The 15,454-nt window shown below is 42.5% G+C and overlaps 1 protein-coding gene across 1 annotated transcript; it reads left to right on the top strand.

Moving 5' to 3' along the window:
- Positions 1-587: 587 nt before the first annotated feature.
- On the top strand, positions 588-3,118 carry LOC124470218. Its single transcript, XM_047023995.1, has 2 exons — positions 588-1,683; positions 1,902-3,118. The coding sequence occupies exons 1-2, from the start codon at positions 1,114-1,116 to the stop codon at positions 2,271-2,273; spliced, it is 942 nt and encodes a 313-aa protein (XP_046879951.1). The 5' UTR covers positions 588-1,113; the 3' UTR covers positions 2,274-3,118.
- The last annotated feature ends 12,336 nt before the right edge of the window (positions 3,119-15,454 follow it).

Below are 15,454 nucleotides of genomic sequence, written 5' to 3'. Positions count from 1 at the left end.
TTCGCATAATGCACATTCAGAGGTACACAGTGCCTTCGTCATGGGTAAATCCAGGGTAGCACCATTGAAGTCTGTTTCTATACCACGCATGGAACTTATTGCTGTTACAATGGCAAGCCGCATTGACACATTCTGGAAAAGGGAGTTGCATATGCAGCTTCAGCCATCAGTATTTTGGTGCGATAGTACAACTGTGCTAAAATACATCAAGAATGAGACGTCAAGATTTCGTACGTTTGTTGCCAACCGAGTTTCTGAAATTCTCAAAGTATCTCAGGTATCTCAGTGGAGGTATGTGAATACCACTAGCAATCCAGCAGATTCAGCATCTAGAGGATTACGTGTAGATGTGTTCATTAAGAATATTACATGGCTGTCAGGACCCGAGTATCTTCTGCATCCTGAACAGGACTGGCCCGTGAACCCAGATCAAAGTAAACTCCTACCAGATGATCCAGAGGTCAAGGTCAGTGTTTTAGTGAATGCTGTGCATTGCTCAGAGCAGGAAGATGTTACCTCTCGTTTAATCAATCATTTCTCCTCCTGGACTCGATTGAGAAAGTCTGTGGCATGGATCCTTAGGCTTTAAGGTCTTCTCAGGTCACTTTGTAAGAGGAAGCAAATAAGCCCAAGTGAACACCAGGGGCCTTTCACAAAACAAGAAGCAGGAATGACTAAAGCACATACATTAAGTGATCTACTGAGCATGGATGAGCTAAAAAACGCTGAGATGGAAATATTTAAGTTTTGCCAAAGAGCAAGGTTCCCCTATGAACTTGATAAATTGCAGAGCGGTATGTGCGTTAGTAAGAACAGTTCCATCTTTAAACTTTCTCCTGTGCTGGAAGATGGCATTATAAGAATTGGTGGACGATTAAGTAAGGCTGCTATGCCGGAAGAGGCAAAGCATCCCATCATACTAGCTAAAAACCTCCATATCTCGAGCATACTTCTTAGATACATACACAAAGAAGTGGGCCATGGTGGGCGCAATTATATGTTGGCAAGGTTGGTCAGAAGTTTTGGGTTACAGGCGCTTCTACAGCTATAAGAAGTATCTTGTCCAAGTGTGTTGTCTGTCGCAGATTGCAAGCAGTGCCAGGGTCCCAACAGATGGCTGATCTGCCTGCAGATAGGGTCTGTCCAGACGAAGCACCATTCACCTGGGTAGGAGTGGATTACGTCGGACCCTTTGAAGTCAAGAGCCGGAGGAGCTTGGTAAAGAGATATGGAGTAATATTTACCTGTCTGACCATACGAGCCATCCATATTGAAGTAGCGTCGTCTTTGGATACTGATTCATTTATCCACGCATTACGACGCTTTATAGCGAGACGTGGCCAAGTTCAGGAACTGCGTTCTGATAATGGGACAAACTTTATTGGAGCAGAGCGTGAGCTCAGGCAAGCTATTGAAGGTTGGAATCAGGGCCGTATCAATGATATGCTTTTAAAGAAAAACATCAAGTGGGTCTTCAACCCCCCTACAGGTTCGCACCATGGGGGAGCATGGGAAAGACTTATAAGGTCAGTACGCAAAGTATTTAATTCTACAGTGAGGTCACAGAATCTTGATGAAGAAGGTTTCTATACCATTGTCTGTGAAATAGAATCAATCATAAATGGCCGCCCACTTACTAAGGCATCTTCTGATCCTAATGATTTGGAAGCACTGACCCCTAACATTTACATTTACATTTAGTCATTTAGCAGACGCTCTTATCCAGAGCGACTTACAGTAAGTACAGGGACATTCCCCCGAGGCAAGTAGGGTAAAGTGCCTTGCCCAAGGACACAACGACATTTGACACAGCCGGGAATCGAACTGGCGACCTTAAGATTACTAGCCCGATTCCCTAACCGCTCAGCCACCTGACTCCCTAACCCCTAACCATCCCTAACCATCTGTTGCTGTTGAAATCCTCTCCATCCCTACCACCAGGGGAGTTCCATAAAAATGACATCTATGCTCGCCGCCGCTGGAAGCAAGTCCAGTATATGTCAGATTTATTTTGGAAGCGGTGGGTCCAGGAGTATCTACCACAGTTGCAGGAATGGCAAAAGTGGTGTGACAAGAAGCGCAACTTCACGGTGGGGGACATAGTCCTCATTGTGGATGAGACAGCACCTCGTAATTCCTGGATAATGGGAAAGGTCATCCAAACGTTCCCAGACAGAAGAGGTCTTGTACGAAGGCTGCTTATCAAGACAAAGACAAACCAGCTGGACAGGCCAATAACTAAGGTCTGTCTTCTACAAGAGGCGGAAGCCTGAAGAACTCTTGCTTGCTTGTTTGTTTGTTTGACGACTGACCAACCAACTTACTGGACAGAGAGTGATGGTAAAGATCACTCCGATGGGCTATGTGCTTGAACCTCTGGCCCAGACTAGACTTGCACCCTTTGAAGAAAGAAGAGCCAGCTGCCTCTTGGAACACACAAGAATACTTATGTGTATTGCATGACTTTGATGTTATAGTGCTATGTAATGTTAATTATTACAACTATGGTTGGTAATAATTAGGGGCTGGAATATAGCGGCCATATGTCATGGTTGAATTGGTCTGTGCTTTGGTGCTTTTATTTTGGTCTCTGGTGGGCGTGTATGCAAGCCACGTGGGTATTGGCATAGGAATTAGTGAATGAATATATGCACCTGGGCACCTGTGGTAGTATGGCAAGGGGGTGAGTAGGGAGAGCACATTTTTTGTTGACTGCTAAATATGCTGACTATTGGAATTTTGGATTAATTAAAACTTTTACTGGAAGAATTGCATGTATTTTAATATCGCCACTTTGCATAGAAGCACTTGCACTTTTCTATCTGCTGTCCTGTTTAAGAAATATATGTATCTGCCTATAAATAAACAGAAGAACCTAACTTCCAGAGCGGACATTGAAATTGTTGGCAGCGCGTCACTCAAGTGAATCTCCCTTATTTAGCCTCTCAGCGACATTCTGGTGGTCGCTACACCATGTAAGAAATCGAAAGGACATAAGTACTCGTTCATTCAACATTTGACTTGTAATCTATGTTGACATGCACAAACTACAATCAAATATGAGATTTATCAACAACAATCAGGCGAAAGAGACAAATTTAGCCGTTTAGCTCCATAGACTCCCATTCATTTTGCACTCGACCGCGATCACTCCCAGTGGAACTCTGGTGGAACTGCAACAAAATTCGGTACAATGGGGCTTAATAGGGAGTGGGCAGGCTCTCCTTAAGCAGGCTCTGGTACAACGTTGCGGCAACGTTGTCCATGGGACCAAAAAATAACGTAACCAGCCGACCAAGGTGCAACGTTGTCCATGGGACCAAAAAATAACGTGACCAGCCGACCAAGGTACAACCAGAGAATGTCTAATAAAGAGAGAACTCCCACTCTCGGGAAACTTCCGGGTTCTGAACTGGTTGCAGTTCCACTCAAGTTCCATATGAGGGCGCAAACGGTCGAGTGCAGAATGAATGGAGGTCTATGGAGCTATACCCCTCAAAATCCACTTTTCTCAGGATAAATTTTTTTGTCTAGTAATTTGAATTCTTAAATCGAAAGGGGAGGCAAAAAAAACACACCACTGGGTGTTAGATTTTTTAAAAGTCGCCTTTCTGTTCTAAAAAGCCTTTGAAAATGGCATTGACGTCATACACATCGTACGACCAGAGCTACTGCTTGACGGCAAGCTCTGGTTACTTCCACTTTACTCTCGAGGCATCGACAACACAGCTGACAGGTTAGGCTCTCCCTGTCAATACAAATGCTAGAAAGAGTTTTGGCTTGCTAATGTTGTTGCTAATGTTGCTAATGCTCTGACATTCTGGTTCTGCTTCGGATGCCATCAAGCGGGATCTCTGGTCGTAGTCAGTCCTTCACTTATCAATCAGCATTCGTTAGCAGAATGCTAGCGTGTTATGGGCTACAACGACTTACCATGTAAGAAATCGAAAGGACATAAGTACTCGTTCATTCAACTTTTGACTTGTAATCTATGTTGAACATGCAAAAACTACAATCAAATCTGAGATTTATCAACAACAATCAGGCGAAAGAGACAAATTTAGACGTTTAGCTCCATAGACTCCCATTCATTTTGCACTCGACCGCGATCACTCCCAGTGGAACTCTGGAGGAACTGCAACAAAATTCGGTACAATGGGGCTTAATAGGGAGTGGGCAGGCTCTCCTTAAACAGGCCCTGGTGATATGACGAGATGCAGGTCCCGGTGTCTCCTGAAATGTAACGCGTCTTTCTGCCTTGAAGCTGCGTGCGCATCATCATCAAGACCCCATGTTCATGTCAAGATAACATCCAAGCTAACAATTTCACCAAATCTGACTGCAGCTTTGTATACCATATGTACTGTGTTATGGTTGTTTGAGTTAAACAACTTGCTTAATGAATTGAATGGCTGTTAAATGTCAAATCCAACTATACATTTATAAAAGAGAAAGTTCAAATCAAATCTGAATTCTTTTTAAACCTAGAGGTTTAAAAGACAACCTTTGCCTAAACTGACATGCACCAACTCAGAGAACTAAGTTTCAACATCCATTTACACATTTAGTCTATTTTTTACTCTTAAGGCATAACTATGTTTAACTTAATGTCTGCGCCTCTCTGTCACCAACTGTCTCTGGAGTGGGGGGTGGGGGCTTCACAAGGTGTCTACAGGTGTAAACAAGTTAGATTTAAGACTTTAAGATCTTTTAATACCCCTTCCAATTGAAATTAAAGACCAAATTTACGATGGAAATACAGATCAAAAGTGGAAATATACAGTAATCTTCCCAAACACTGATGTCTGTTCAATATGAACAGTATGGTAAAATGACAACAATCGGTTGAGTTTAAGTACACTGACTAAATGTGTGTAATGCGAAAGGATAAAACAAAAATTGAATTGCTGTCCTAAATTATATTTTTTATTACACAATGGTGGAGCAGAAACTAGCAATTCCATGAATCCCATGGAAACAAAGGCAAATGTGTGATATGTACTGATGTGGAGCACAAATCATCCAAGAAGCAGTACTTCTCTTGAGTGGTTTTTATTCAGATGACTAATCATTGGATTCAGGTCAAAAGTCTACAACTTGAACTGGTTTCGTTACTTAAGACACTAAAAGTCAGCAGCTTGGCCTGCTGGGACATGGAAAGGATAACAATTTTTGACTTTCATCAAAGTAAAAAATGCTGCTTTGTCCTTTTTCATCAATATCCTCAAAAATGCAGTCTGCAGAGCTACTGTGTCTGTGGGGTGACTGTCTGTCTCTGCAGGGGCAAGCAGGGCCTGCAGGCAGGGGCGAGCAGGGCCTGCAGGCAGGGGCGAGCAGGGCCTGCAGGCAGGGGCGAGCAGGGCCTGCAGGCAGGGGCGAGCAGGGCCTGCAGGCAGGGGCGAGCAGGGCCTGCAGGCAGGGGCGAGCAGGACCTGCAGGCAGGGGCAAGCAGGGCCTGCAGGCAGGGGCAAGCAGGGCCTGCAGGCAGGGGCAAGCAGGGCCTGCAGGCAGGGCCAAGCAGGGCCTGCAGGCAGGCAGTCAGGGCAGGCCAGCTGGATGAAGCTGTCCTGGGGTCAGGGCTGAAGAGAAGCTGTCCTGATTCTGATTCTGTCCAGCTAGAGGGGGGTAGTCCAGCAAGGGATCAGTTTTTCTCTCAGCATCCTCTGTTGAACTCTGTTGAGCAGGCCTCTGCATGACCCCCCAGACCTGTAAAAGTGAAGAAAGGATCCATGTCAGTTGTGAAAAATGAAGCTTTTTTCATCTACACTTGACATAAACTACAGTTTTGACTGTAAAATGCAGTGGCATTACTTGAGCTTGAATCCAAATGTGTTGAACTGATGGAGACCCGCCATGCAAAGTCACTCAAAACATTTGGCTCGATTCCAGGCTCTGGCAAGAGTATTTAGCTCTAAACTGGTCAATATACACATCTGACCAAAGACCAGCTCGAACTTTGCCTGTAAACTGTGATTCTGACTGTCAGAGACCTTTAAATAGGCTGACCGAGTGACACTAGCTAACGTAGGTCGCTTTCTCAGGAAAATTACAAATGAAATAGGCTTGTTTTGAAAGATCCTTTATACTGGCTATCTTCAGTAGACTCTTGTCAACAAAAAGCAGCCCTCCCTGACGTTTTAGGACTAGAATTTAGTGAATTACGATATCGTTTACACACTGCCAGTAAGTGAGCGAGCCGAGTCTGTCATTGAGGCTAAGTCAAAACAATGTACCCTCGGGACGCAGTCTCACTCCACTTGGAAGTTTTCCACAAATCACAAAAATAATCGGAGCATCTGGCTACAAGCACAATTCCTACATCTCCTAAAGGCTTCCCTCCTCGAGGTTTGGTGACAAACACATTTTTGGTGTCGACCGAACTGTAAAATGACCTTATGAACTTATGACCATGACGCGACCAAAACATGGCTGCCGCCTAAGCCTATGCGGTCTCCCTGGCGCATAGGCTTATTACAAAGACTTGCTCGACCCAAATCAAAATTCTGAGCCGACAGGTCTGTGGGGAATTGCTTGTTCTCCTAAAAGCTGCCCTCCTCTACCTTTTTGATGAATTCGCCGAGATGCTACATGATTTAGTAATTACACAGAGGGAAAAAGCTAGCTACTTTTCGGGTTCGGTTTTCCGTCACTTCAAATTCACGATCTAAAGGTCTCAAAGTGCTCAAACCTTCACCATAACTCAAGAGTAGTGTACTTTCACGAACCCAATCATTGATTCTAGCTTAAAATGTGTAAAAATGGGACTTACCGAACGTGGCTGCCTCCAGCATGGCTTTCAGGTGATTCCAGTTGAAAACAACAATGGCCGCCAAAAAATAATTTATATTCGTAAAGGCGAGCTGCGATTGGAAGCGAAATGAGGGTAAGGGTGGGGCTTGGTCGGCACATCATTTCCAGAAAGGATGTGTGTGCGTCTCGCCAAGCTCGCGCGTGTGTCAGTAGGTTCACCACCTGTTTCTCTTTGCGCTGTATTGCACAGTATTTTCAAAATGCGACGTGCGGAACAAGGGGTGAAAATGCTGTGCGACACAACGCAAAGCAGGACAGGTGGTCACCCTACTTGACACACACGCGAGCTTGGCGAGACGCACACACATCCTTTCTGGAAATGGTGTGCTGACCAAGCCCCCACCCTTGGTCTTTAGCTCTGGTTTCATTTTGCTTCCAATCGCAGCTCACCGTTACGAATATAAATTATTTTCAAAGGGCAGGATGAGTCTGTGAGAATTTGGAGCGCGCGCGCGCTGTGGAGCAATTCACTTGAATTCAATCATATATTGACATACCAAGGTGAAATTGTTTATGGTACTTCAGAGTGATGTCGTCTTGAACCCTATTAGGTTTGAAAAACAATCAGTCAAAACTATATTTGATTTATTAACACAAAGATATTGAGGCAACATGGACATTTACATAAATACACTTCTTTCAGCCATTTTGTATTGCATTTCTTATTCCATGTCACCCTATGTAAAGACATGTATTCTACACATCTGGAACACATTTCAAGTCAATTGGGTCTATGGTTTATGAGTAGAAGGGTTTTGAAGGTTGTACCAAATTTGGACAGTACAGCAAAATCTATCATGGCGGACCTTATGGGTCCTTGAGGCTTTTTTGTTCCCCATGATAAAATAAGGCATGAAAACAATTTTCAGTTATTTTGGAGTAACGGGGCGCTGTGGAAATCACGTAGACTTTGGGCGTGTTTTATAGCGCCACCTATGGGCGCACATGGGTCACTAGCCGTCTGGGAGTAATGAGTGACCTGTTGTATCATTGGGCCAAATTGAAAAAAATCGGATCCAGGACTTTTTGAGCTGTTGGGCCATTTAGCGGAGAAATATAATAATAATAGGAATACTAACAAAAACAACAGGTTCCCTCCTACCGGAGGAACCCTAATAATAAGAATACTAACAAAAACAATAGGTTTCCTCCTACCGGAGGAACCCTAAATATATGTGTGAGATAACAATGGTTTGTGCTCGCCGAAGGCAAGCACACCCCAAATAGGTAAATGAATAGATAAATATATACCTAAATAAATACGGCTATGAAATAAACTATGAAAAAAAAGATGGTAATAAATATATAAATATAATATTATATAATTATATAGCTGAATCCATTTACCGACATCAATAAATAAATACATTTATTTATTTCAAAATGACGTTTTTGTAAAGACAACATTTATTTTTAGGAGCTCCACTGTAAAATACGGAGTACCACAGGGTTCAGTTCTAGGCCCTCTGTTATTTTCACTCTATATGTTGCCTTTAGGAAACATAATTAGAAGTTTTGGGGTAAATTTTCACTGTTATGCAGATTATACTCAGCTATACATGTCTATAAAGCCTGGAGAATTTCCACATGCTATTGAAAAATGTGTTTCCGGGTTGAAAACTTGGATGACAACAAATGTCCTTCTTCTTAATTCGGATAAAACCGAGGTTCAAATTTTTTGCCCAAAAAACCACAGAAATAATTTATCCAATCTGACATTAGACTTAGACGGCGTCAATGTATCTCAAAGCCAGCTGGTAAAAAATCTAGGAGTCACATTGGACCCAGACCTTTCGTTTGAGTACCATATTAAGCAAATCACCAGAGCCGCATTTTTCCATCTACGTAATATTGCCAAAATACGAAAATTCCTCTCGAAAGATGATGCTGAAAAACTAATACATGCTTTTGTTACATCCCGATTGGACTACTGCAATGTGTTGTTCTCTGGCCTCCCAATTACATACCTATAAAATTTACAGCGGGTGCAAAATGTTGCTGCTAGACTATTGACTAAAACAATAAAGTTTGATCATATAACATCTACTCTTATCTCTTTACACTGGCTCCCTATCCAAGCCAGAGCTGATTTCAAAGTGTTACTACTAACTTACAAATCTCTGCATGGATTGGCACCACTGTACCTCTCCGGTCTCCTTGCACCCTATTGCCCCGCTAGGACTCTAAGATCTCAAGATACCGGCTATCTGGTAATACCCAAAGTTAAGAAAAAAACAGCTGGAGGTAGGGCGTTCTCATATAGAGCACCTCTTCTCTGGAACAAATTACCCATCTCAATTAAAGAGGCTGATACTGTTTCGACATTTAAAACTAGATTAAAAACGTTCTTGTTTAGTCAATTCTATGACTGTTAAAAGGAAGTATGTGTGTACTTTCTATGTAAACCTGGGGTGTGTGCTTGCCTATGTGTGTATCACATTTCACTTTTAAATTGTAATTATAGCTTATGTTCACATTGCCCATCTAGATGTTACAAATAAAGTAAACCGGTTACTGTATCTTGTTACTATTATAGTTTTTATTACTAGTAGGAGACAACGGGGGACTGGTTGTTTTCATCCTTATTCGTATAAGTATAACCTATTTTAGAGTTCTTTCCCCTGGAACAGATTTCATGTTCCAACCGAGGGGGGCTGTCGCTGTTTTGGTGTGTGGGGCTGCATCAAATACCCTTTTTAGCTCTGTTAAATTGCTGCACTAGTCCACACTTGACCGGTGGGGATCTCATTCTATCATGACTGTAACTGTTAGCTGCTCCTGGCATTCTCTAATCCCTGCTCTCCTCTCTCTGTCCCCCCCCCCACACATTCCCTGTGGTGTGGGGGGTTGGAGCTGTCAGGACCTGCTTGGTCGTCGGTCTGCCAACGTTGGACCAGGTCGTCACCCGGAATCCAGTCTCCATGACGGCCAACAGCGAGTTTCCCGGTCCCATCCAACGTCTATAAAGGCGAACAATGGGTTTTGGTGTTTCAAATCCCTCTCTGAATTGCTCCTCCCAAGGTTTCTTCCATTTTTTCTCCCATTGGGAGATTTTCTGCAGTTAACGTGGTTAACAGGGTGTCGGTGGCAGTGTTAGTGGGGTGGGACGAGAACTCGTCAATGGGAGGGAGGGAGGATGTTACAACAGAGGAGAAATGGGAGGGGGATAGGGAGCGGAGGTTGCGCCGGAAAGTTACGAGGGGAGGAGAGGTAGGAGGGGTTGGAGGGAGAGAGACAGAGAATTGGATAAAGTAGTGATCGGAAATGTGCAGTGGGGTTACAGAGGTTAAGTCAGTGATACAGTTACGTGTCAGGACGAGGTCTAGCTGTTTGCCTGCGGTCGCCGGTGTGCTCAGCAGCGTCAAGTCAAAGGACGTCAGGAGGGACAAGAAGTCGACAGCCTGCGTTCCCTGGAGGTGGATGTTGAAGTCCCCAAGGACTATCAGGGGGGTTCCATCATCCGGGAGGACGCTGAGGAGCATGTCCAGCTCCTCCACAAAGTCAGCTAGCGGTCCTGGTGGGCGATAAAGAATTAAGCATGCTTCGATAGGATTAGTTATCATCGCATATTGGTGTTCAAATGATTTGGCAGTAAAAGAGAGTGGTGTGGATGTGTATTTAATATGTGGGGAAAGAAGCAAACCTGTCCCACCACCAGTGAGTGAAGGAGTGGTTGACAGAGAGAGCAGCTGGAGTTGCAGTGTTCTCTGGGCAGATCCATGTCTCTGTCAGCGCAAGGGCATGAAGAGAAGCATGGGATGCATACGCCGGGATGAAGTCTGCCTTGTTCACAGCAGACTGGCAGTTCCAGAGCCCTAAAGAAAGAGAGAGGACAGGTGGAGAGGATCTGGATAGGTAGTGAAGGTTAGAAGTTGACCGAATATACTTTGTGACATATCTACGTCTACGGGTAGTGTAATGAACAGGAATGCTAAAGAAACACATGCTAGCTATGAATAAGTTCTAGGTAGAATATAGTCTAATTATGAATATAAATAGGTTGATACTTATCAGAAGAGGTGATCCGGCCCCGTCGGCCTTCCTCGGTGGACTCCCGCCGGTAGACTCCCTGTCTTTGTTCGACTGAGTCCGACTGAGTCATATGTTGACAAAATTTGATTTATTGGCGGTGCAGATCCCTACCAGTTAGCTCCCTCTTCTTGGATCTGTGACGACCCTGTGATTCTGCCTTCAGTCGGATATCCAGATATTGTGAACTACCTGGTTTTCTCGCCGAGCCCATATACAGCGGAAGACCTTAAAGCTTACAAAGGTTTGGAGGCCTACAATCAGATGGTGTGTGGATGGGTGAGGGAGATGCAGTACCAAGTCCTCAACGACCGTTGTGTTGGGAAGGCCAAAGTAAGTAATGCAATAGCGTCTTAAATCAACCTAACCATAACTGTATGATATCATTGCAATACTCAAGGTGTAGCCAAGTGACACTCAATCGTGTTTTTCTTTTCATTTCAAAGACCCCCAGTTTGCTATGTACACTGTACACTATCTGAGTTAGTTTCATAAGATAAGATAAGCCTACATGTCATTATCTTGGACACGTTTTGGTGACCTTTTCGGTCGTTTAGACATGGCTCCAGTTGTACCAAAGAGTGTAGAATATACGTTATTTTCGTTGTACTCCGTTGAGTTGTTTACATCGAGTGCCTCCAAGATGGCCGCCTATCCGGGTTACTGCCCAGAATGTGACGTCCGTGAAAACCCTCTATAGCAGAACTTCCCGCAATATAGTTAAGCTACGTTGTTATCCCCGAAATAGCATTTCGTGGCCAAGAATTACAATTTCGTGACCACAAATTTCGGAAGTCATGTCTGGGGCTCACAGACCCGAAGACTCGAAATGAAAAGCGTGCGTGTCATGTTGACATTGGTTGGCCAAACAACAAGCTTGAAAAAAATATTCATGACAGTTTGCGTTCGCAGACTACTTGGAGGAAGATCTATACGAATCACACAAATGACCTGATTTGGATCAAAAACGCCTAATTTCGCCGAAAAGGCAACGAGTTTGCACCCGTTTTTGTTGTTGTTGTTACGTGCATTGCCTACAATTTATATAGGCCTATGAAAATGTGCACATTTAGAACATAGTTTCAAGGACTACATTGACCATTTGAATTCACATCTAAAGGAATAGTGACATTTCTCTGAGACAGTGCATTGCAGTGCCTGCATTGTGACCACATGCCATTTTATCAGAAAAACAGCGACTCATGCTTTTATGAGGCTACTGGTTTTACTGGTTTTACTTGCTTACACATTTAGCTAGGTATCAAGTTACTTACTGTCTGAAAAAAACGCATATCCTTGGCTGCTGGTCAAGTTTTTTCGCTTTTTAGGTAACCTCAAATCCTCCATTAGCCTACTCTACCTCCTCTCCAACAAGTTAACTAACGTTGCGCTCAACTGACTGACTAAAAAGTTTTAGGTAACCATGAGAACGCAGAACGACGCAAGGTGGATCACAGAAGTGTACAATTAGGAGGGGGGATTCACACACTTCTGTTTTTCTTAACAAACGAAAAAAATAAGACATAAGACGGATCCATTGACTGGGTTCATAAAAAGAGAACATATATTTTACATATTTTCTGCTGTATATTGGGGGGGACAGATTTGTATTTCCTTAATATTGGGGGGGACACGACCCCCCCAAAGAATGCGTGGCTACGCCCTTGCACCTAATCATTATCATGCTCATTAATCACAACCCTGAGTTGCATGGAATCTCGATATTTGATAAGGAATTTAAAGTAAGTCAATTTGCAGACGACACAGCACTCCTTTTATAGGATAAATTCATGGTTGATGTTGCCCTTGGGTCAATCTCGATTTTCTCTAAAGCTTCAGGATTAACCCTCAATGTTAGAAAATGTGAGCTACTTCCCATCCACTCTACTACGGACTCAATCATTTCTTCAATCGAGGTTAAATCTGAAGTGAAATATCTGGGGATAATTCTGTCTAAAAATGCTATCAGAAGGGAAGATGTTAATTTTTCTAACCGTATACTAGATATGAAGAAATCTCTGAGTTGCTGACTTACCAGAGACCTCACCATCCTTAGTAGAGTTACTCTTTCTAAAGCAGAAGGTATTTCCAAAGTAATTTATCCAAGTCACTCCCTGTATGTGTCTCCTGGTAATGTTAAGAAAGCCAACTCAGTCATTTTCCAATTTTTGTGGAGAAATAAAACTCATTATGTTAAGAAATCACAGCTTGTTAAGGAGTATGTTATGGGTGGAATCAATGCATTGGATTTTGAACCCATGTTTGGGACCTTTAAAATGTATTGGTTGAAAACATATCTTTCACAACCAGATTCTATGTGGTTTTATATACCTAGAAATATTTTTTTTAAAGTAGGAGGGCTTGAATTTTTTCTACAGTGTGATTTTGAGTTGACCAGAATTCCTATTAAGTTATCAAACTTCCACAAACAAATTCTACAGTATTAGAAACTGATATTCACCCATAACTTTTCTCCACATGGATCCACCTTATGGAACAATAGGGTCATTGTAATCAACAGGAAATCGTTATTCAAATTTGATTGGTATGAAAAGGGAATTGTGTTTGTAAACGATATTATAGATGATAATGGTACATTTTTGGAGTATAAAGCTTTCTTGGATAAATATAGTTTAAATTGTACTTCTAGAGAATTTATCAAGATTTGTAATGCAATACCTGTACCATTATTACAGCTAATTCGAGGCACAATGTTGTTTGCAGAAACAAGACCCATACCAACTTTACCGAATTTAGTTATAAATGATTGTATTTTGTTTGACAGTAAATGTAATTACAGATATATTAATGATGCTTTCAAATCAATTTTTTTGTTGATTATGGAAGAGGATTGTGTGTACAGGTTCCAAATACGGGTGCATTGCCCATAGAAAAATTATATTTTAAATTCATTAAATGGCCCATTTCCCTGAAAGTAAAAGAAACTCACCTTAAAATCTCGACTGGCTACCCATCAACGCCCGTATCAGATTCAAGACCCTGGTACTGACCTTCCGAGCAGTGAACGGGACTGCACCCGACTACATCAAGTCTCTCCTGCAACCTTACACCCCCACCCGTCACCTATGGTCTTCCTCAGACAACCGCCTGGTGGTCCCACCGCTCAAGACTGCCAGGTCCCAACACAAGCTCTTCTCCTGCCTGGCCCCCCAATGGTGGAACCAGCTCCCCACCTCCATCAGGGACACTGACTGTCTCCCCACCTTCAAGAAAAGGCTCAAGACACACTTGTTCCGGGAGTACAACGGCACTTAGGAATGCTTGGCTAGACCTGTTGTTAGTTTCCTCCAGGATCACAATGACTCTAATTGAGTGACTTGTTGCTCTTGTAGGTTAGTTATAACGAAGTTAAGTCTTGTACTCGCTGTGAAATATTTGACTGTTGATTGTTCTTCCACAGGTACAGTCCTGCACTTTTTTTTTGTGGTTCATGTTGTTTTAATTTGTAAACTTGTATAACTGCATGCTCTTATGGGTCTTCCCTTTTGGCACTTGTTTAGTTTTTTCACAATGTATGCTTCATGTTTTGGCTGCTTGCAATGTTTGGGACTACCTCGTTGTTATGATCAGTGACCTTTGCTCTTTTGTAAAGCTCTCTCTTGGAAGTCGCTTTGGATAAAAGCGTCTGCTAAATGCATAAATGTAAATGTAAAATAATTTATCAAATATATCCGGTCGCTGACTTTCTGAGACTCAGATTTGATGTAGACCCTTGTGTTTTTTGTAAGGTGGCTGATGAGACTCTGGAGCACATGTTCTTTTTTTGCCCCGTGTCCAACATTTTCTGATCTGAGACACATGATTGGCTGTCACTTAAAATTGTTGGTGTCCCTGTTCTCACCTTGCCACACATCCTCTTTTACATGGATGATGTAGATTCGTCTGTATTAGATTTAGTCAATATTATTATTCTTATGGGTAAATATCATATTCATTACAGTAAGTGGAGAAGTTCTAAGTCTTCCTTTGTCTGGTTTATGAATGATTTTAAATTGTTTTTCTCATCAATGAAAAAGATCAAATCTAGTGTAATTGCACGAAAAATGTGTAGTAATACATCTCAGAAACTATTGTTTTGATTCACTTCCCCTTGTGTGCCGCTCCTAAATGATTTTCCATAGCCATTATGCCTTGTGTTATTTCAAGTAATTCCCGTTTTGATTTGTTTTTGTTAGTTTTACTGCTTAGGTAGTTCTTTCTTGCACTTTGAAAACATTTGTATTATATGTATATTCTCTTTCCCCTGCAAGAGTTCTTGTGAGTTGTTGTTCTGTTTTTGCAATAATAAAAAAAATAAAAAGGGCCCAATGTTAGCTACATCAACGTTTTGTTAGTATTCTTCTTATTATTATTATATTTCTCCGCTAAATGGCCCAATAGCTCAAAAAGTCCTGGACCCGATTTTTTCCAATTTGGCCCAATGATACAACAGGTCACTCATTACTCCCAGACGGCTAGTGGCCCATGTGCGCCCATAGGTGGCGCTATAAAACACGCCCAAAGTCTACGTGATTTCCACAGCGCCCCGTTACTCCAAAATAACTGAAAATTGTTTTCATGCCTTATTTTATCATGGGGAACAAAAAAGCCTCAA

Source organism: Hypomesus transpacificus, chromosome 8, assembly GCF_021917145.1.
Source record: "Hypomesus transpacificus isolate Combined female chromosome 8, fHypTra1, whole genome shotgun sequence".
In the NCBI taxonomy this organism is placed as follows: domain Eukaryota; kingdom Metazoa; phylum Chordata; class Actinopteri; order Osmeriformes; family Osmeridae; genus Hypomesus; species Hypomesus transpacificus.
This window is presented reverse-complemented; position numbering and strand designations above follow the sequence as displayed.